Source organism: Populus euphratica, unplaced genomic scaffold (assembly GCF_000495115.2).
Source record: "Populus euphratica unplaced genomic scaffold, PopEup_1.0 scaffold296.1, whole genome shotgun sequence".
Taxonomy (NCBI): domain Eukaryota; kingdom Viridiplantae; phylum Streptophyta; class Magnoliopsida; order Malpighiales; family Salicaceae; genus Populus; species Populus euphratica.
In genome coordinates this window covers 216728-240409 of record NW_011500177.1, presented here as the reverse complement: position 1 = coordinate 240409, position 23682 = coordinate 216728, and the positions used below count along the sequence as shown (strand labels likewise).

Sequence of the window (23682 nt, the reverse complement as noted above, 5' to 3'; positions counted from 1 at the left end):
TTTTAGAATTTCTTAAACCTGCCTACTTGAAAAAACAAGTATTAAATTGAAAAATCTAAATTAAATTTCCCAAAGTCTCAAAATTAAATCAATATTTTGAATTGACAAGAAAAAAAAACTATGAAGAAAAAAGAAAAAAAAAAACAATGATGAGAAACAACTTTCCAGCTCTTCAATGTTATCATTGGAAAAAAAAAACCCAGAAAAGTAGCTTTAAAAAAAAAGAAGAAGAAGAAAAGTTAAGCAATGATGATAATAACGCAACACAGCAGTCGTAATTATTTGAGTAACAAAAGGCTTGTTAGTAATAACAAAAAATATCATAATTCTGGATAATTAATTAATTAATTAATTACTTGATTAATTCCCCTTAATTCTCTCCGTGTAAGTTGCGCTGTCTTTTTTTGTTCGATTCCTCCCTCTGTAAAGACTCTCGATTTAAAGCGTCGAGAGATAGAAGAAAAGAAAAATCAAAATAAAAATAAGAAACCAAACCCAACAACTCCAACAGAAGAGCTTTGGAGTTTGTCCCTCTCCCTCTCTCTCTCTCTGAATCTCCGTAGAGCATAACGGAGCTGACCAGATCTCATTTCATCAGGCCGGAATTCAATTTTCTTCTTCTTTTCTCCACCTCATCGGACCGGATCTCATCTTTTCTCGTTTTTGATTTACGTGAGCAGCTCCTTTACTTCTCTATTCAATTTGATTAGATTTTGTTTTTGTGCTATGTTTCTCGAATTATCTAATCTATCAGATCTTATTTTTAATTATTTCAATGCTGGTTTTTTATTTAGATTTAATTTCTTCTGATTTTCTTGCTTGTAATGCACATTGGATCCTAGGATTATTAAGTTTTAATCATAATATCTGTTTTTGGTTAATCAATTTCTAAATTAGTAAGCAAAAAATGAAATTGTTTCGATTTAAATTCAATTTCCTTTTATGAAAACCTAACCTGTAGTTCTCATTTCATCGAAAGGGTTTCTTTCGTCGTTGATTCAATTATCTTGTGATTTGGCCTGTAGGTAAGGATTAAGATTAAGATTGGCATTGCCGTTCTTCAACTATTCTGCTGATAATGAAGAAGGTCTTTGGTCAAACTGTCAGGGACTTGTAAGTCTGCGGATACCTAGTCTTGTGATGTCCATTTGGTTTGGCTCATGTTACGTGTTTTCAATGACATTTACTTACGCTGTATTTTGTTCTCTATTGGTGTATTGCAGCAAGAGAGAGGTTAATAAGAAAGTTCTCAAAGTTCCTTCGATAGAGCAGAAGGTAAAATTTTCTCTTGTCCCTTTCAAAAATGTGAATGTGAACTTAAAAAAAGTGATTCATATCGATGTTATTATGTGACGTTGTAGTTTGCTGTTGTTTGCAATGATAAAATATTGTTCTGTGATTATTTAAATCTTATTTGTCTGTGAATTGCTTTTTAGATTGTCTTTAAAAGCAACGGCATTTGATCTCAGAAGTTAGCGAAAGTCTTATTAGGAAATAAAATTCTTATCCCTTTTTCTTTAGGTTCTTGATGCTACCAGCAATGAACCTTGGGGTCCACATGGATCACTGCTTGCAGATATTGCGCAGGCATCAAGAAATTAGTAAGCTTGATCAATTCTCTTGTGGATATTTTCCAACGCTTGTTTTCATACAGAGGAATTCATTTTTAAACATCTCATGCAGTCATGAATACCAGATGATCATGGCAGTTCTCTGGAAACGAATTAATGATACTGGGAAGAATTGGCGGCATGTCTACAAGGTATGCTTTTATCTTTGATGAATTTTGTTGATAAATGGTGTTTGCTCATCCTTCTTCAAAATGTAGACTAAATAATTTCAGCCTGTTATTGGTTAGATGTGTAATCTTTAATTTTGTTATGAATATGGACGCAACTAAATGAGGTGTAACATATATTGCTAGCATGTTCCATAATTCTGCTCTACTCCAACCACAGTATTTTAACTTGTGACTGAAAACTACGCGTGTTGGGTTTCAGGCTTTGACTGTTTTGGAATACCTGGTTGCTCATGGATCAGAGCGTGCCATAGATGAGATTAGGGAACATTCTTATCAAATAACGGTAATTTTCTGCTGCTTAATTCTGCTCGGTAATGGCACGTGTGTTTCATGCTTCTATGATCACTTGTAATAGTATTTCTCTTCTACTATGTTGCAGACATTGTCAGATTTCCAATATATTGATTCCAGCGGAAAGGACCAGGGTAACAATGTCAGGAAGAAATCCCAGAGCCTTGTGGTCCTGGTGAATGATAAAGAAAGGATAGTTGAGGCTAGACAGAAGGCTGCTGCTAACAGGGACAAGTGAGTTTCGTCCTGAACCCAGACACTTTGATGCATTTTGAATGTACTACTATTTTTTGGAACTTCTCATGATTTATGGTGTGGTGGCATCAGAAAGTGTTTGATTTTTAAGGATATCTGGTTTGCAACATGATTCCTATTTCAGAACACAAACAACAAGTGATTGAATGGAAATAAAACCCTTTTCTGAAGGATTCCTTGACAATCATTTATATTTACAGTTGTATTCTAACTCTTTATTTGGTAGGTTTCGCAACGCATCACCTGGTGGAATGTATAGACCTGGTTCTTATGATGATGACGGTCGCTATGGAAACAGGGATGAAGATCGAAATGGTTATGGTTATGGCAAAGAAAGAGAATACAACTATAGGGATGATGAACGGTATGGTAAATATGGGGACTCGTATGGTCGTGATGGAGATCATAATGGTGAAGAACGGTATGGTAGGGATGGATATAGGGATGATGACTATCAGGGAAGAAGCCGAAGCATTGATGATTACGGTTCAAGAAGCAGGAGCTCTGATAGAGATAGAGATCATGCTTTTGATGATGATGGTCAATCCTCATCTCGGTATTGTTACAACTTTTCTATAGAATTCTTTATTCCTATTCTTTAGAATTTTTCTCAATAAAAAAATGAAAGTTATTGATACATTATTGAATGCTTTTGTAGTCAGTTTTAAGAAAGTAAAAGGTTCTATTTCAATTTTCTTGTTCTTTCTTTGAACAATTTTTTCTTTGTTTTGGTATTACATTGAAACTAAATTGCAGACACAAGAAACTCCTAGAGAAAAAGGAGTGAATCATTGAATTGGACAATCATGCATCTCAAGACAATCAAATAAATTTAGAAAAATAAAACATTTGATGATTATTACTGTTAAGGATGCAGAGAGTAAAAAAAATCAGGAACCTGTACCTTTTTTAGCAGACCTTCTGGGGCTATTTCATTTATTTAATCTTTGCACCTTGAATTGTTTCATAACTTGATTTGGTTATTAATCTAAACATGGAGAAAGAAAGTCTATGATAATCAAATGGAGGGTGCTGGCATTGTGGAATTCTATATAAGAAATTATTTTGGAAAAAGGTAGCCTTTAAAGAAAGGACGCAAATGAAATGACCCCAACTTGATGCATGGGAAAGAGGATACATAGAACTGAACTGTGTTAAGATGTATGATATTCAGGACATGATTGTCTCTGAACTTCTGCTTTCCCTTGTATGTCTTTACTATACGGTTGACCTAGAAAACATGTCTGAGCTGTCTCATTTCTGCAGTGGCGCTAGAGCTGATGATCAGTCTCATGACGGAAGGTAAATTTCACTTGATGTTTTCTGAATTGCTGGTTTAGCTGTGTATAAAAAGTTGGTCAATGATGTAAGACTGAAATGATAATTTCTCAGCATTGCTAAGCGGCTTGAGCGAAAATTTTCTGAGCAAAATATTAGTGGTCCACCCAGCTATGAAGAAGCCTTAAGTGAATCCCGAAGCCCTGCTCACAGCGAAAGGTATTGATTTTGTACAACATATATTTAGACTGATCCTGCTTTTCATCACTTTTATTTGCTTGGTTAAATTTGATGAATTCTTGATTAAAGGAATGGAGAAGCTTTATCAGCATCTGCTCCTGTAGCTTCTTCTCCACCAGTTCCTAGATCTTCCTCTCCACCTGCTTTTAATGCTGCTTCTCCACCTCCAAGCAATCCTGGACAAGAAAACACTTTTTTTGTGACGCCTGCATCTCCTGCAGACCAGGAAGTTGAGGTGGCTGATGAATTTGATCCACGTGGTCCTATTTCAGGTACACTAAGTCGTGCATGTTTGCTTGTCCACTAATGTCAATGTTCTAGTGTTTTGTTGTAATGCACAGTCCTTGCATTTGAAATCTTGTTGCATGCGGTGAGATGGAGTTGTCCATTAAGTATACTGGCCAGGGTGTCAATCCATGTTGGATTTAAGATTTTGAGGCAGTCCTGAACTATCTGTCAGAATGAGTGTGATGCTCATTTATGTGCTGCTGATGTTATGACTTATGTTGCAAGTGAGTTGAAAAATCAAGTGCTCAGGCTAGTCACTGAAGTGCCTGTCTGTCTGTCTGTGGGCTTGGACATGTTCAGTGTTCTAATAGTTAGGTGTTTGGGTCATTATGTTCATGGCTTGGATGAACTTAAGTTCTAAGTGGAACCAAAATTATTGATGGAGCTAAGTTCCCTTAATTGCTATGGGCCTGGCTGTCTCTTTGTGGGCTTGCACATGTTCTGTGTTCTTAATAGTTAGGTGTTTGGGTCAATATGTTCAGTGCTTGGATGAACTTAAGTTCTAAGTGGAACCAAAATTATCGCTGGAGCTAAGTTCCCTTAATAGTTGTGGGTGGTGGTTGGGTGGAATTTGATGTAGCAGTGGAAAAAGAAGGGAAATTTTATGAGGCATGGAGATTGGGCCTTGTGTTGTGCCTGCAACTTATGCAATTAACATGCATCATTTCTGGGAACTGATGTTTTTCATGTTTGTTTTGACAGCTCCCCCCACTGCCACATCTGTTCAAACTGCCTCTGCTTTCACTCCGACTTTGAACAATGCTGAAATGGACTTACTTGGCTCTTTGTCAGATGTGTTTACTCCAAATCCATTAGCCATCATGCCAGTTACTTCTGCAACAACTACCTCTGAAGCTGATTCCCAAACAAACTTTTCAGGATCCACGTTTGCTGCAACACAATCACCATCAAATGTTATGAATCAGGTGAGCATAATTTATTGACATTAGAAGTCTCTAAATTTCCTTTTCTTGTAAACCAAAACATTCCATATTTCTTGGGTTGATTTATTATGCAAATTTCAATTTCTTGTGGTCAAGGAGCATCAAACAACCCCCAAAACACATGGATGCGCTCACCACCCCTGTTGTAACTCACAAACACTTGCAGATGCACATTCTTATACAAACAGAGTCTCGGTGATTTGGATATCTTCCCTGAAACTCTATGATGCTTCATTGCATGTGATTGTGCAATTCTGTCCTGTCCTTCAAGGATTTATTTCAATTGACTACAACTTTCTTTGCTTGTTTCTAAACATTTTCTGAAGAAACACATGTTTTAGTAGAATTCTTATGGGAATTATTACTAAAAAAAGGAATGCTGCTAATATTTGAACATATACTTGCTGCTATGTTGACTTGTGTGCTATTGTCCAGTTTCATTGTTTTTTCTTTTTTGGAATGCCACCCAATTCCCATATGTATAGAACTGTTGGATTCTAGTAATTCAAGTTGAAGGGTTTAGGTAACAAATGACTAGGCAAAAATAAATAAAAAAATAAAAAAGGTGTTGTGTAGCATGTCATAATTATCGAACCCAAAATACTAACATCACATTCATATTTCTCAGGGATGTGAGACTAGATGTGAATGCTTGAATATTGTCTTCAGTTAACTGACCTCTGCTTTATGGTTGGCTTATAATTTCAAGGATGATATTTAATGCAATTGTAGGTTATATTTTGTGATTAAAAGAATGTGGAAACCACCACCCTTCCCTCTAACATGTTTTTGCTTTTGTCTCTTAGTTTTAATTAGTAAAATTAAGATTCAGGTGTCATGGCATAGCAATTGTGATCTAAAAGGACATACCCTTTATGCAGGCTTTTGAAGATCCATTTGGTGACTCTCCTTTCAAAGCTACCCCTACAGATGCTTTCTCAGCTCAACAGCCCAGTGCTTCTGCTGCTCCTTTCCAGCCTACCATGAATCAAAATACAGAAATGCCCAATGCAGTAGCACCACCAAATGGTGACACATTCTCTGCCATGACTTATTCAGCACCCAATGTTCAACCTCCTTCAACAAATCCAAACTTTTTGCCTCAAGAAATGTCAAGTTCTCATGCAGAAACTGATATTCTGGCAGACATCCTCCCACCATCTGGTCCATCTGCTGTAGCTTCACAGGCAGGTTTTTCACTTCCATCTGGCCACCATCCACAGCCAGGTGCTAGTGTGTATGGGAACTTCAATTCACCAGCAGGGAATATGGTATTGCCGGCAGCTGCACACATGGCTCCTCAGGGCCAGCAATTAAGCAGTGGAGACTTCTTTACACAGGGAGGATCCCCAGCTCCTATCCATTCCAACATGTCTCTACAACCTCCGGCTGGGCCAGTGGTGCAATTTAATAATGGAAACTTAGTTCCACAACAAGGTTCTACAGCTCCAGTTGTCTCGCAATTTTCTCATCATACACCGACTGGATCAGCACCACAATATAACGGTGGAAGCTTTCTCCCACAACATGGCTCTGCTTTCCCTGTTGCTTCACAATTTACTTACCAAACTCCATCTGCTTCATCTCCTCAACATAATGATGTCCTGGGTAATTTGTTTTCACAAGGGCCGAATATTTCCACGGCTTCTCAGACAGCTCTTCCACCTTCAACAGGGTCGCTTGCTATAGTTCCTCAACCATCCAAGGACAAATTCGAGACTAAGTCAACAGTGTGGGCAGATACTCTGAGTAGAGGGCTGGTCAATTTGAATATTTCTGGACGTGAGTATATTCTATATTTAAAAGCAAACTAAACATGTTAGATGGACTTCTGGTGTTCAAGTCCTAATTTATTTTTTGTGGGAGTTGACTTGGTTTTTATTTAATTTTGATATTTCATATGCAGCTAAAACCAATCCATTAGCTGACATTGGAGTTGATTTCGATGCCCTTAATCGCAAGGAAAAGAGAACTGAAAAACAGCCTGTGACTCCAGCTGTATCTACTATCACCATGGGCAAAGCTATGGGATCTGGTACCGGGTTAGGCCGAGCTGGTGCAGGTGTTCTCAGGCCACCTCCAAACCCTACGATTGGTTCTGGCATGGGAATGGCCGGGGGTGTGAATATGGGTATGGGTATGGGTGGTCCTGGTTCTGGCATGGGAATGGGTGGGGGCGTGAATATGGGCATGGGCATGGGTATGGGTGGTCCTGGTTCAGGCATTGGCATGGGAGGTTATGGAGGAATGCATCAACCCATGGGTGTGGGTATGGGAGCAGGGATGAATGCGGGCATGAATATGGGAATGATGCAAGGTGGCCAGATGCCTCCTGGATCGGCCATGCCTGGTGGATATAACCCCATGATGGGCTCCGGTGGTTACACTTCCCAACAACCCTATGGTGGTGGATATCGATGAGATGGAGCTGCCTTGTTGATGTGTTTGTATACCTGCTGATTTTACAAGGTAAAAGGGATGGCATAGCAAACCCAGTGTTGCCATCGCCATGCCATTTCTTGTTCCATTGGATGATCTAAAGATCTATTTTTGATCTCGATGGTTGGAATATCCTGATACGAATCCTGCTGTGATTATGTGTATTCATCATCCTTATATCTCACATACTGGTTGAATTAATGTTCATTTTGAGCCAGAATATTTTTGATTAGATGCATTGCTGAATTTGTAATACGGCGACGATAACCTTTCTCAGGCTGTCGTCACCCTTCTCCTCACATGGAGTATATACTTTTTTGTACCTCATCGGAGATGATTTATACTGTTTGGATACTGAATGGTCAATAAACCTGAAGAATTCATTTGTATGCTCCGCGTTTTCAATGCCCCATCTTATGAAATCAGATGAAGACATTTCATGTTTCAGATGTTGTGTTTTAGTGTTTTTAGTTTGAAAATATATTAAAACAATATTTTTTATTTATAAAAAATTATTTACAATTTGAAAATATATATATAAATTAATTTTAAATAAAAAAATAAAATGCTGTTAGATTTTTTCTAAAATATTTTTAAAACACTTAGCACTTATAATCTTTGTGGTATGGATGTCCCATTTATTTTTTTTATTTTTTTTTGTTTTTTTTTATTTACATGGGGTGTCCGGGTCAGCTTACACGCACCACGACTAATCCACACGGCCCACTGAATATCCTGCAAGCCCAGTGAACAGGTAAGGCACCGTGGGGGTGACAGACGTGCATGGTGAGATTCGAACCCAGGTGCGGAGGAAGGGGACAAGCCCCTCCCACCGCTAGGCCAGAACCTCACTTGCATGAATGTCCCATTTATTAATGCAGAGGGTAGTGATAATTGAAATCTGGTGAGTAATAGTTTGGTGAGCTACTCTAGAGTTTGGACCGGATGATATATCAGTAATTAAAAAAATATAAATTCTATACCATGAGCTAATTAATTATTTAAGGAAATTATCCTATGTTGTATATATATAGAACTTATTAGTCATTACATGAATGCTAAATAGTTTTTTTCTTTTTTTTTCTTTGCATTTTTATTACACAATTTAATTAATTTATTACTTTTAAAAGCAAAAATAAAATAAAATAAATGACCACAAGCCTTTTTAGCATAGCAACCCTAATTTAACTGAATAAAAACATATTTATGTTTATTCACACCAATTTTTTTAACCTACTAAAACTTTAGTAGAATTTCTCACTTTTTTTTACCTACTAAAATTTTAAAAGAATTTCTTACATAAGCTTCCATGTCATTGATTCTACTCCAAATTCACCTTTATATATAATTCTCATTCTGATTCATTCATCCTAGAACTCACCACACATAATGATACTTATCATTCTAAACCAAATATTTATATTTATGTCACAACGTTATCTAAGAAAAAATAAAATTTAAAACATGCTAAGTAATAATATCACATTAATGATTTCATTTGTTCATAATCAAAAATCAAAATAAAAATAATAATTATTATAATTTTAAAATTCAACTCAGTGATCAATCTAGGGCTAACCTAGGGCCTAGCTCGAGTCACAAGTCAAATTGATAGTTGACTTGGGTCAATATGTGTATAAAAATAGTTATTATTATAGTTTTAAGACCCTAACAAAAGGTTGACCTAAAGTAAAGCCCAAGTCATGAGAGAGGATGACCAACCCAAGTTAACCTGAGAAAATATAAAAATAAAAATTATCATAGTTTTAAAATCCGACTTTAATGTTCATCAGTACAAGGCTTGAGTTGCTAGTAGAATGGGTTAACTTATGTTGATTCAAGTCAATTTAAAAATAAAATTAATTATTATTATAATTTTGAAACCTAACTTGAGGTCGAACCAAGACAAGGACTTGGTCAAGGGATGGTTGGGTCAACCCAGGTTAACTCAACTCAACATATGAACAAAAAAATAATTATTATCATAATTTTAAAATCTAATTCTAAAGCTAACATAGGAAAAGACTTAGATCATGAGTCAGAAGGGTCAACCCAAGTTGACCCAAATTTATATAAAAAAAATCAAAGTAACCTTGTTTTGACAAAAAAAAATCAATGAAATTTTACTCATGTTTTATCTCATGTCAACTAGTTCACTAGTCAACTCAAGTTTTTGAATGAATTAAGTCAAATAAATTCTTTCCCTGGTCCATACCTTAGGTTAGTTGGATCTTGTCTAGTGTTTAAAAAAAAATCAAAATAACCTTGTTTTGACAAAAAAAAATCAATAGAATTTTACTTATGTTTTATCTTAGATTAACTGGATCATTAATCGAGTAAGTTTTTAAATGAATCAAATCAAATCAATTCTTTCTCTATTTTTTTTTTTTAACTTTAACTGGTCTAGATCTTAAGTTAACCTAGTAGAGACCCTACGTCAACTGGATCCTATCTATTATTTACTAAACACAATAAAACAAATGATTTAGTCCAATTCAAAGCATATCAAACATAAGATTATACAATTATTTATCTAATTTTATCATGTCTAATCAATATTATTTTGCATATCAAACACTATCTTCTAGGTAGGGTGAGCAAAGAAACTAACTAACCGATTAAATTAATAAAACCAACTAGAAATTAACAAAAAAAAAAACCAAGAAAAGACTTGAATGAAATATTTAGAAAAATAAAAAAATATTCAATGCAATTCCATTTTGGTTTCAAAAGTGTAGAATCGATTGAAGTAAAAGCCACCACTATATGTATAATTTCACAATAGTTCCTAATACTTATAAATAAATAAATAAAAAGGCACACTTTATTTATATTTCCATTCCATTTTTCCTGCTCATCCTAATTACCCAAGCAGGCCCTCCTATGACAAGCTTAGCTGGTGAGAGAGATGAGGAAAAAGAACACAGTACACAGGCAACCTATTGTGGAAGCATCAAGGAAAACAGACCTGCTCTGAGATGTAACTATAACTTTGTCAGCAGTGGCATGAATGCATATAAGAAAACACACGGGCAGTTACTAGCTTGATGGCCCTGCATGACAAAAGAAAACAAAATACTTAGCTGCATAACATGATACAATATTGAGAAAAGATTATCACTAATCACTGTATTGTTTCGTCTACCTAAATTTGTTATCATGATTGCCAAATTCCTTTTTATTTTCCTTTTGCAGACAACCTGCAGTCTGAGAGGGGGGAGGGGGGGGGGGGGGGGGGGGGGGGTTGTGGGAGCATTTTGAATCATGAGAAGAATCAACCAAGATTACAGATTGTTTTTTCTGCATGAAGCATGCATAGCATAGTTTGAACTGTACTATTCTACAGGGACCTTAAGAATCAAGCCAGGTGTGAATGCATTACGCACCTGATGTTCTAGAAGCCGAAACTCCTTTCCTCTGGCCTTTGTTTTCATCTCTTGAAAGTTTCAATGACCTCAACTTGGATGATGACCTAATCGAATGTATCAAAGGAGCCTCTTCCTCTTCCTCCTCGTCCTGCTTCTCTTTTTCATCAGGAGCATCTTCTCGATCTGATCCACTAATTGAATCCTCTTCTTCACTTGAACTTTCCTCATCAAACAATCTCTTTCCCTCTATATTACGCCGCTTCCTTGGACGACCACTGCATCTCCTCTCTTTGTCATCTGCAATGTTCTCTTGTTATTAGCACCAGAGCACATTTGCAACATGAAATAAATAAATAAATAAACAGTGATTTGATTAATCTCAACACAGACCCAAGGTGCATTAAACCACCCTCGTGTAGAGTTCTCACACATGGAACATGCAATTCAATGAAGGAGGTAGAGTTCTCACTCACGGAACATGCAATTCAATGAAGGAGGACAGCATTTAATTAACGAGGTGACTTCCATGCTAATACAATCAATTTCAAAGAGCAGCTAATGGAAGTGCATGGATATTAAGCTGTTTTCATAAGAGAAGAAAACTACCAATAAAAAAAACAAAGAAAAACTACAAGAATAAAGAAAAATACAAAATTAAACAACAAACTAAAGAAAATGAAAACACCAGAAGTAGAAGAGCTGACACAAACAAGATACTGTCCCCTCATCCATCATAACATCCAAAAACTTGCTTGGCAGAATTAATTATTCCTAGTTTACAGATCTTAACGAAGTGTGAAACCTAGATCTTGAAAATGATCTTGCACCGCACAAAGATTTCCATTATTCCAAGGCAATCAATGACTCAATGGCAAAAAAGTGTCAACTTGTACCACTTCCCACGTCACCATCTTACTCAATGCACTATGGCACCAGCATACACGCAGCCCCACCATTTCCAAATCGAAAGACTTGAAACTAGAGGAAACATAGCTGTACATATCACAGTTGTTTAAATGATGACCCATTTTATAAGATCCTCCATTCTTACAGTCTCATAGATGGAAAATTATCTGAATCACATAAAGAGGCTATTTTGGTGGAAGCACCATTTTGATTGCTGTAGTTTTTGTAGCATCATTACCATATGATGATTCCACCAATTCAACATTTGAAAGGCAGAAAGATGAAACAGGCCAAATCTTGTGAAACCCAAACAAGCCCACGTAATTGCTCAACAAACTAAGACAAAGGGTCCATTCAAGATGAATTATAAAAGAAACACCATCTAAGGAACTGTGAAATTAAGCCTGCAACCCGGATGAATACTGAAAGGGCATGCTTAAAAAAAAAAAGAGCTAAAATGTTGGGGCGTATTTTTTTTTCATCATTGGTTCCAAATTTTCCTTCTCACTTTAACATTCCCCAATCCCCATATCTTAATTTCTACTCGTTTTTTATTTTTCTTGCAAATCACGATCATGAGTGTTTTCTTCAAAGCACGATCATGAGTGTATATTTTCTCTGAAAACAAGAGTTGTTGGCTGTCTTTTGATTGTTGAATAAAGTACGTGTACTTTTTTCTTGCCTCCTCATTTATTATCTCTCAAATTTTTTTTCTTATTCTTGCTGGGACATGAACTGGGACAAAACAATTGCTTCTGCTGAATGCTTTTCCAATTGAATCAGGTTCTATTTTTCATATTTCTTTTTTCTTGTGGAGAGAGAGAGAGCATAAGAAGAACAAGAACATTACAATGATTAACATGAACATGCAAAAGCACATCAAGGCCGGTGTCGTCCTCAAAAACCCCCACCCATATTGCCATTCAATATTTATTGTCCCACTACTGGCCAAACTACATATTCAAGTAATTTCACCTTCTTAAAGAAAAAGGGAATAGGGAATAATTTATGTCACAACAAAATCATTCCCATAGAAGATCCAGACCCTTTTTTTATTTCCTACAATAAAAAGATTCATTCTCTGAAATGTAGTTGAAAAAAAAAGTGTAACATTGTATTTTCTTTGTTTAGAGTCGCCTATTTTGAGTAACAAAAAGCATTTGAAACTTACTAAATAAAATGATTTGAGGAAAAAATCAACGGAATATGGAATATAAACGAAAGCACATTAATTTCTGCTAGAGAGAGCATTGATGAAAAGTTAAGAGTAGCACTACCTGGCAAACCTTCATTCTTCACATACTTCTCTCGTAAACTGTCAACAAACGTGTGGTAAGGGCGCCAGCCACTGGGATCTTCATCGGTGTTTACATTCTCTGTCCGGCTTTGGACATCCTTTAGACTAATTGTAAAAGAACATGTTAGGGCCAGTTTGTTTCCATCCATAAAACAGCAGGACTGACTTCAGTGAAAGGTGGGGAAATAAAGGAGGGAGAAGTAGAAGGAAAGAAGAAACTCAAACCATGCTTAAACTATGACCAAATAGATTACTTTTGGAAGGGAGAAGAGGGGGGAACCCATTTACATTCTAATGAAAAATGCCACTAGATGATAATATAAAAGACAGCATCTCTTACATTTCCAGGATGTCATTCACGGGAAGCTTGGGCACAAAGTGAACCACGGCACCTTCCAGAAAAGAGAGCTGTTTTGGAGCATCTAAGAAAGCATATTCAATACCATCCCTAACAATTTTTAGAATATCAGATTTATGCTTGTTCCGAGCAGCACCAATGAATGTCCCAGAAAGTCTAGTAGCAAGATCCTTGCACTCTAGAAAAGATTTGCTAGTGAAAGATTTGTCATCACTTTTGGAAAGATCCACTAGATGCCGATCATAAGCCTAGTCAAATTAAAAATGGCAAATAATATAAGCATCAACATCTTCGCATGCATGCATACCCACACACACACAAGACTTCTTTTGATACAAGATATCAAAGGACTACAGTTTTCTGTGGATTATCCTTAAGTGGTTAAACATCAGAATTCTGCATGAGCACAACCTTTGGAGAAAGATATCAAAACCTTCAATTGGTAGAAATTCATGAAATTACCTGAATTATGTGAACTAATCATAGTATGTTTATGTAAAAAAAACATAACCAGAACTAACCAGATATTTCAAAGGTGAAACCAAGAATAAAATAAAAGAGAATATAGGAAGAATCAAGGTGCTGCTCAGGGCATAAAGTCAGACTCCGTACAAGAAAGCATAAGTAAAGAAGATGCAAGAGAATAACCAAAGAAATCATTTTTCATTAACAAAATTAAAGGTATTCATAAATCTGCATCTTAGACCCAATGTGATTTTCCGTCTCCTACAACACAAGCCATCATACCCTTTTCAATGCTTCTATGAAAATGTTTGGAAAATCATCATTTTTCTTTATGACAGTGATTAGATGCTTGACTATCTCTGCAACACTTGTTCCATGCATCCCAAAGTGAGAAATGATCTCTGGAGTAAGATATTCCTGCATTACAAATACAAGATCCAGTTAGCAAACTCCAAAATACAGGTTGCAAAATTTTCAGATGTTTGTATCACTCAAACAGCAAGCAAATTACAGCCATTGCCTGTGAGATATTTCAACAACCCTGTTCATCACAAGATAAAAGAGTTTTGATTATCTTTACAGCTTAGTAGTATGCACACCTTGGGAACTGCGTTGCTAACTACCAACTTTGCTGAAGCGATCATAACTGCATCTCTGTTTGTCTCCTCAATATACTCTTTCTTTGTGTCTTCATCTTCTGTCTCATCTGTAAGACAAATATTGGAGATAAATAACAGGGGAAGAACAAATATGAAGTGAGTATCCAACATGAAAATATGCACGGATCCACTATTTAAGCATCGATGTTGATTTTAAGGTAAGCAATCCATTTCCCTAGATCAAGATTGAGAAGAATTGCCTCCTGAAGGTGCCATTTACAGGGTTACGAACCAGCAAGCGCATGTAAGAATTGAGTCACCTGAAATATTTAACTGTTATTCACAAAGTTTCCAGAACCTTTGTAGAAAAGATGTATCTGGACAATATCCTAGATGTTCGAGCTTTGTTGAAGAAAAATTTGCCTTTCTAAACAAACACCATGCTTCTGCAAGTATAATACAAACCTGGGCACAGCATAATTTTCATCAAACTGAAAGTTAAGGCATTCCAAAAGGATGCAATATATATTTCCAACAGGTCAAAAATAAGCATTTGGTTAGAGTCGTGTTGGAGAAAATTAACTTACTCTACAAGCTAGCTGATTTCCACATTTGCTCCCTTCCTTGTCTTCAGAAGTGGTACCAAGAAAATACTCAAGTTCCTCAAACAAGGAATTGCGTTTTGACAGTAGAGAGGTTAAGGATGCTTCAGAGACAGTTTCACTATTTACAATAGACTGCAGTGTCCAGGCTACGTGCAAATACATATTGAGAAGAAGAAAACTGACAACCTGGATAAGCAGGAGAAATTATTAGATACAAGGAAGAATATGAAAAATGCAAATAATATAATAAGTTATTCAACAGACCTCATCATCCACATTTCTAAAACTGTGGAGAACCTTAACAATATCCTCGTATAAGCTCTCAATAGGTACAGACCATGACAACTGAAGCTCATATAACCCTTTCAAATTCACAAGCAGAGAATATTCATCACCATCCTGAAAATTTGAGCATGTTACATCTCATCCACTTTAGCATCATCAAGAAGCCAAAAAAACAAAATTAGAAGTTTACTGCTGCTTCTTTCATTGCAGACTTAAGCTTATCATTAAGTTCATCTTCAAGATTCTTCAATTTATTTAAAGCATAATCTTTCAGCTCGCCTTGACTCTCAGTGGAACAGAACTTAATAGCGCTTCCTTGACACCATGTTTGAAAAAAGCCTGTTTCATGAGCTGAAGGACATTTTTGAAATTCTGAAACACAAGACAATCAGTAGTTACTATCTAACCATCATCCTAACAGTATCAAAGAACTTGCATATGGAAAGAAATGCTTTCACTCGCATTCTCCTGCCTCTTTAAGGGATAAAGCCCCAGGTTCATATGAACAATGATCTCAACCAATGATGGAACTTTTGCTTTGTCAGCCATAAATTTGCGGAGAAGTAATGGGTAGTTCTTCATCATTGCAATTGTTATGTCTCGTCTATTATTTTCAAATATTTCCTGACATTTAAAGCAAACTCTACATTAAGGTTGGCATAAACTGTGGAAGTAATACAGATATCATGTTACTGGAAAGGACATCTATATGCAACAGAAAAAGAAGCTAGTAAAACCAGGGAAGGAATACATGATATTGAAACATAAATACTGCACTGAATTATTACAAGTTGGCTTGTTCAATATTTTAAATCTCATAACTGAATTTCTTTTTGCACGAGTGGTCATTCAACTTTAACTGAAACTAAAATTTCAGAATTTTGAGAATTGGTTGCAAGAACAAACTATTCATCAACTGAATTTAGAGTTAACAGAGATGTTTGATGCATAAACAATCACTTAAAATTGACACAATTTTGAATACACAGAAAATTACGCACTTTCTGAGCTTTATTGTAATATTGCTTTCGAGTATCCGAAGCTGGAACAATCCTCTCTCCTACAGCCTTTCTAACAGATGCAGAAAGAAGTCTAACCAAATTTGTTGCATCATCATCAGCAAGCTCAATTAGTGGATTCTCATCCAGGAGCATAGAAATAATACGCTTCCAATCCTGCAAAAGAAAGGAAGTAAATCATGTCTGTTCAGCACATTATCAGAAGACACACAAAATCAAGCCTCTTAGACTTCTTACTTTATCATTAAGTGTCCATCCAAGGTACTTTAAGTATAAATCCTGCAAGAAAAGTGATGGATATGACAAAACCCATACACCAAGAGACTCAATGCATGATGTTCGAATATTAGGATCAATATCACGATACCGATGCACGAATAACCTTCAAAAAGAAAAGAACAAGAAAAGTCAGAAGGCTATTTCAAAAAAAAATGTCAATATAATCAATGAAACAGGAAATTGATTGATTCTTTTCCTTCACTCATAGTAAAACCTACCCAGAAAATATTTTGCGCATCATTTCCTCTAGTACAAGCATCTTATCATGAGTTTCTGATAACCTTTTATTAAGGGACTCCAAACGAGGTCCTTCTGTTCGTTTTTTATTTTCAGCATTTAACTGTCTCTGAGTAGTTTCTCGTTGTGCACCAAGCGCTTTAGCTACCGTTATGAATGAAGTGACAAGTTGAAGCCCCATCAAGGATGCAACTTGACGGTAAATTCTTGGTGGAGTGCTGATTAGTGTCAACACAAAAGAAAATGTAACCAAATTTCAAGAATTAAACCACAATTTTGACCTCATAAAAAAAAGTACTAACCATGATAATGCTATTATATAGTCCATAAATTTGTCAAACAACATCTTATCAAAAAGTGGCCCATCTTGGCATTCAGTGATCAAACTATCTCAGAATGAGAGGAGGTTGTCTTTAAAGTTTTTGAAGTCCTTCCGTTTTGAACCCTGATAATCTTGAACCTCACCCTACAGTTTCACATGAGGATTTTTCACATAAATAAGCAAGCACTCTAACATGTGATCCCAGTGCAGAACTTAGAAAAGCCCCATTGAGCAGTTTTCACATAAGGATTCTAGGAGAGGTTTGAAACTTTAAAAGAACAAGCATAATGAAACAATAAACATATTAAAAGAAATGGTGTAGCATACACTTCTAGCAAGATTAACAAGAGCAACTACAACATCGTCAACATCAGTCTCATCCAGCAAATCTTTCTTGATACGATATTTGGCTCCACATGCCTGAACAATTGCACAATTTTTATCAGTCACAAAGCTAGGAAGAGAGATGCAGCACTGAAATTGAAGTTCATAGACAGCATTAAGCATCTTAAAGGATTTAGTTTTGATTCAATCTTATGCTTCCGATGAGATACTTGCACAATTCCATCCGTATTCCTTGAACTCCTTCATTCTATGTTTTACAGATGAAGAAATTTCAAAAACTTCCATGGTTACCTCAAACAGCGTGGTCAAGAGTTCAACCATTGCTTGTTTTGGATCCTTCTCGTATCGCTCAACAACAAGCTTCACCGCCTGAGGAATTTGTATCTCGTTGCCTTTCATAACATCTACAGCAGAATAATATTCATAAACATATAAAAAACATACGTCCTCCATAAAAAGACGAAACTCTTAGCAGAAAACATCTAATATTGTTGAAAAAGGCATTACAGCAAACCGAAATCACTCCCGGTTCATGATTACCACAACCAAACAAAATCAGGAGTCAATAAATTACCGATCAAGCTTTGATCGGGATTGAGCACGGCTGGGGAAGTGGCATCCTTAGCAGCACGGTTAGGCTTAGATTTCGGGCGAACCTCTTCGAAATCATCCCCGCGCTCCTCCACCTCTTCATTCGCATCGCTCGTTCTCTCCTCGGTCTCGGTCTTGGACCTCTTCCTCTTCTGTTTAAGGAAATTACATTAAAAATAGTGCCTAAAACTAGCATATGGTAGTGCAGATCAGGAGAATTGAAACTTACAGAGCGGTTTCGGGAAGTTTCCGGGTGCTCGTCCATACCTAGCTAGGATTTGTGTTTGAAAATGTAGTAAGAAATTTTGAAAATTCTATTGTAGAGAGAGAAAGAGAACCGTGTCTGTGTGTTGTGATTTTGCTTGCCCTGAAGTTTTTTTTTTTTTTCCCAGGGATTAATGGAAAATTTTCCCGCCAAATGAAATAACTCCGACTTCTAATTTATGGCGTCCGCGATATTTCGTGTGTTTTGAGCTGTGTCCCGTTGTAGCTTTTGTGTGCCCGCGCATTGAATCAACGTCCTTTAATGCAATGGAGAGCTCTAAGTGAGAGTTTTTGATACATAACATGTTTTTTACTTAAAATGTTTTTTATTTTAAAATATAATATTATGATGGTGATTGTATTTTAAAATATATAAAAATAATATTTTTTTTATTTTTTATTTTATTTATAATATTAGCATGTTAAAATAATTTAAAAATACTAAAAAAATTAATTTAAAATAAAAAAATTTAAAAATACTTTCAAAATATATAAAAATACTTAGAGAATATATTTGTTTTTATAACAGTTGCTAGTATCAAACAAATCACATAAATCAAGTCTTTGGTTACCATTTCAATCACATTTTTAGAGTATGGGACTTAGATGGTCCAAACAAGACTTTATAAGAACAAAAAAAAAATTGTTTTTGTTGATTTGTAACCTTAGTTGTTCATCTCTCTCTATCATCAACTTTTTCTAAAGAACAGAGAAAATAATTATTGTTATATTGAATAACCAAAATACTCATCATCTTCCTAAATAACTTTATTTTTTAGGTAACTTAAGATGTTTATAATACATACTTTATTGTTTTGTTTTTGTAGTGTTATAAGATTGAAATCCTAAAAACACACCTCTATTTATTCTTTCTCAATGAAAATCTTTACCAAAAATATGAGTGAGCAAACTTTTAAAGAGCAAAAATTACTCTCATCCTCTTCCATATACCCTAATCTTCTTCCATCATATTTGCTTGATTTTTCTCCTTTTCTCTTTGTTTTTATGACAAGCCATTATCATTTATATTAATAAATCATAATAAGTTATTTTAACAATTTCCTGTATTTATTTTCACTATTTGCATTTCAAACATTATTTCATTATTTTTCATGCCAAAATTATCATCTTCATTTTTGTTATGTTTAAACTTTTGATTTATGTTATTGTTTGAACAAAAGTTGTTCCTTGTTGATTATTGTGGTACAAGAAAAGGAATAACAAATAATAGACTAGAGATTGCTTGTCAAACAATCCAATATTTTTTTTGAAATCCTTAATTCAAAACTATATTTTGAATGAAATCAATTATACGATATTGTTAATTATATAGATTGCATTATGTTTTAAGCTTCTTTAACTCTAGCTTCATTCTTTTACAATTATGTTTTTAGTGTTTTAGGTAATTTATATTGTTTTTAAACAATCTTGAATTCAAAACTATAGATTTGATGAAATCAATTGGCACTTGCTAATCATTTTATCTTTGATCACCAACATTATCAACCTTGTGCTACGGCCTTCTTTAAAGTTTGAAGGATAAGATAGATTAGAAATGAAAAAATATACACTATGTAAACAAAAAAAATCTATCTGCATATTATGCCTTAATAACCCTTTTCTTTTTTCTAATTGTGTGGATTATACTACGAGGAAAGAGAAATGTGAAGACACATAGTTAAAGCCCTCTAATGTTTATTTTAAAAAGATAATTACTACTTGGACTGATAATATAATACGATATTATTATTTTTCATTGAATGAATGCTTTTGGAGCCTTTTATGATATATGCAATCTATATTTTAGCATTACCAACCTCGATAAAGTAGATAATATTTATCATGAATTACCTATAAGTTGTAAATAAATTATGTGATGTTTTTTATTAGATATATTACATGAACTTCATTCTCTTACAATTATTTTCCTTTTTAAGGCAACTGATACAACTAGATGTAGATATTGATTGTTTCAAACTCAAATACTTGGTTGCTTTTAATTTTAAAAAAACATCTCCTTAATTTTTAATGGTTAATTACTTGTGTTTCACATAACATTCGACTACTTGTTAATAGACCTTTGGTCATAATATTGTTTGGGCTTTGTCTTAAGAAATGTTGTTTCATAATGATAGCAGGAATGATGGATTGAGGAATACTAGTAACAAGGATTTCAATTTGGAGGAATAAAGTAGAGATTCAGAGAAAGATAATATTTCTAATTTTATTGATAATGTGAGTCATGTGATGGGTGGTTTTAATGTTGTAAATAGTTGTAGCAATCACAATAATGGTGGGAAGACAAAAACAACTCAATAATCTATACCTAAAGTGTAAAAAAATAGGGTTTTGGAATGGAAGTGCAATTGTCTTTATATTTGGATTGACTGGTTGATAGATGTTTCAAATGAGTGACTATACATCCATTTTTAGGGATAAGAAGGTTGTAGCATAGAAGATGTGATGGAAGAGATTCACTCTATTGATGATGTTTAATTTTGACAGCGAGCTGTATGCTTTTGCAATTGAGTTTTTATGTTTAAAAAGCTAAAGGAGAATACAGACATTAATGATTAATATAGATAGAAAGTTTTGTTGATTAAAATTAATGTTTGAAAAAATATCAAAACCTTGATTTGATTCTATCTTTCTCTCTTGGTTACATTATTATATTTTATTTTAATAATGTTTAACTTAACTTTAATTAAAGAAATGTTAGTTGTTTGCATGCATATGACCTCTTTTAATATTTTTGTGTTCTTAGTGTTATACTCATTTGAATATTATAATTGTTTTGTAAATAATTATAATTTTTTTGTCGTGCTAAAAATTATATTGTTTATTTGTGTGTAAAATTCTTCACAAACCATATATTAATATTCTATTTCAAAAATAATTTGGCTGATTCTTGCTATTTTTATCAACCGCTTAACACTGTTACGATAGATATGACTAGTGTGTTGTTGATGATTATCACATTTGATTGTTATTATTCTATAAAAGTACCTACATCGTATCTTTATTTTAAACTTAGTAAATGTTACATTGTGTAAATTCTATATGGTAATATGTTTATTTCAAAATTAGCAAGTGTGTTAGAACTTTTTCACCAAACTTGATATTGACTGTATATGTTATAGTTGTAGTATTGTTTGGCTTGGATTATTATTGTGGAGAACTTGAGGTAGGAATAGTAAGGTTTGGAAGTTTATTTGGAATTCCAACAACTAGTAGTCAAACATTGTATTCACATGCTTCTATTCTTACATGGTTTTATTGTTTTATGAATTGTTACAATGTCAATTTCAAATTTATTATTTCATATTCACATGTTAAAAATTTTGAGGTCATGGTATGAAGTTTACCTGAACCGTATTATGTTTTGAGATACAAAAATAAGCGACACTTTTAACTTTTTGAATTATAGTTGACATCATAATCATTGCATTGCATAATGTTTGTTTGTTAATTTTAGGTTAGCGTTATATTGCATAAATAAATATCGTGTTTTAATACATAAATCTTAGAAAATATAATATTCATGAAATGCTTTTCTTTGACAATGGAATAAGAAACGACAACAAATGAGTAATTGATTTATTAAGCTCCTTACCATTTAGATAAGATCTACTGAGTAAGTTGTTGCTTTCAAATGAAAATTAATATATTAGAACTAATATTATAACCCTTAGGTAGAATGATGTTATAGTTTATTTGGTAAAGCTTGGAGTTCTTTAATGTTAGCATAAGGATTCGTGTATACCTAATCATTTGCGTTAGTAATGTTATACCCTCTCGCGAGAGCGCGATGTCGTGACAACCCTTTCTTAACAGATTCAGGAGGTCTCTGGTTGAATAATGAGTCACTTCACCTAATATTATGGTTACTAGAAACCTTAATTAGTTTTTTAAATATTCTACGTAAGGAATTGGTTACGTAAAAGAAAAATATTAACATCCATAGTACACCTTACCTGAGATAACCTACATTATTATTATTTTTTGTTTGCTATGGTTTGATGATATTTCTATTTCTATTAGTTTATTATGGTGGGTTTGCTATGATGAACAAACCTTGGTTTTTTAGGTCAAGAACTTGGCCTAAAGGTTGAAATCTCCTTAATTATCATTGAGGCTTCTTTTAGGAAAAGTTTGTAATTTTTTGGTTACTGTGTTATTCCAAATAATATTTCAGATAAAATTCCTTGTAGTTTTTAAAAGAGAATATTTATGGTAAGTACTTTGTATAATTCTAACTAATGATACATAATGTAATTTAGAATATCTCCAACCAAATATAAGCAATTTTAATTTCATAAGTGAAGGTCTAATAATTAATTGAAAATGTTTTGTAAATGATTGTGCTAGAACATTTTAAGTATATACACAAGCAACAAGATGTTCAACTTCAATTCCAATAGAAGTGCAATAATTATCAAATGTTTGAGAAATAAACTCATCATCATTGTTCAATCAAAATTTCATGATTGGATAATCAAGAAATTACACCTGTTGTTTGATAATTTGTGTTGTTAGAAAGTAAACAAACATGCGATCATTTACTTGATATATCAATTAATACTATAAAATATCTAAAAAATTCATATGGTGGATGAATATGTCCACATATATCTCTTTGAATTTTTTTGGGAAAAGATAGTGATTCTATAACAATCTTTGACGGAGATGGTTTGATAATTAATTTACTTTGAGAGCATGCAACACATAAATTTTCACATGGTAAAAGAATTTTTAAGTTTTTTAAAAGATGCCTATTTTAATTTTCAATAATTCATCTCATTATTATTGATCCTAGATGTCCAAGTTGATCATGCCAAAAAGTAAATATTTTTAGGTTAGAACACTTCTGGTGTATAACAATATTTGTTTCAATAGATTTCATGATCGTATAATAAATTCCATAAGAAAAATACATGAAATAATATAAAAGATTTTATTTTTTGTCTTCATTTATTTTTCAATATGATAACCATTAACACGTATATCTTTAAAACCGAGTAATTTCTTCTAGACTCAGGTGAATACAATGCATCTTTAATGCCTTTTTTGTGTTATTTTATAACAAAATATTAGCTCTTACAAAGCATTTAATCATTTATGTTGGAATTGATATTGTAGTGACATTAAATTTAGTTAATATCAAATATTCAAAATATTTTTTTCCTTCAAAATTATATGCGTTGTT

General features: G+C 34.0%; 2 protein-coding genes across 5 annotated transcripts; one reads left to right on the top strand and one right to left on the bottom strand.

Annotated features, from left to right (window-relative positions):
* The first annotated feature begins 387 nt into the window (after positions 1-387).
* LOC105111460 (clathrin interactor EPSIN 2-like) lies at positions 388-7925 on the top strand. 4 transcript variants are annotated; one of them, XM_011006819.1, is made up of 15 exons: positions 388-672; positions 1026-1113; positions 1224-1275; positions 1522-1601; positions 1684-1762; positions 2001-2084; positions 2181-2326; positions 2574-2903; positions 3614-3649; positions 3740-3844; positions 3935-3968; positions 4020-4137; positions 4856-5079; positions 5979-6879; positions 7004-7925. In XM_011006819.1, the coding sequence occupies exons 2-15, from the start codon at positions 1079-1081 to the stop codon at positions 7516-7518; spliced, it is 2739 nt and encodes a 912-aa protein (XP_011005121.1). In that variant the 5' UTR covers positions 388-672; positions 1026-1078; the 3' UTR covers positions 7519-7925. The 4 variants fall into 4 exon arrangements, with proteins under 4 accessions (XP_011005121.1, XP_011005122.1, XP_011005120.1 ...); XM_011006820.1 differs by having other exon boundaries at positions 3935-4137; positions 7004-7192; positions 7250-7925; XM_011006818.1 differs by having other exon boundaries at positions 3935-4137.
* Positions 7926-10338: 2413 nt separating this feature from the next.
* Positions 10339-18693, bottom strand: LOC105111459 (sister-chromatid cohesion protein 3-like). The gene is given in 20 exon segments (XM_011006817.1): positions 10339-10589; positions 10923-11201; positions 13088-13212; positions 13448-13713; positions 14213-14347; positions 14530-14636; positions 14850-14994; positions 15117-15320; positions 15399-15533; positions 15610-15731; positions 15734-15791; positions 15882-16043; positions 16421-16594; positions 16676-16820; positions 16936-17172; positions 17257-17420; positions 17604-17696; positions 17913-18025; positions 18196-18364; positions 18442-18693. Coding segments are annotated over 20 exon segments (2883 nt in total). The 5' UTR covers positions 18478-18693; the 3' UTR covers positions 10339-10575.
* Positions 18694-23682: the final 4989 nt, after the last annotated feature.

What these genes read in the sequence shown, in the direction of transcription:
- LOC105111460 (XM_011006818.1), top strand. Translation starts at nt 1,079, where the DNA reads ATGAAGAAGGTCTTTGGTCAAACTGTCAGGGACTT. An exon ending in TTCCTTCGATAGAGCAGAAG is followed by an intron (nt 1,276 to 1,521) that starts GTAAAATTTTCT and finishes CTTTTTCTTTAG; the next exon opens with GTTCTTGATGCTACCAGCAA. An exon ending in GATCAGTCTCATGACGGAAG is followed by an intron (nt 3,650 to 3,739) that starts GTAAATTTCACT and finishes ATAATTTCTCAG; the next exon opens with CATTGCTAAGCGGCTTGAGC.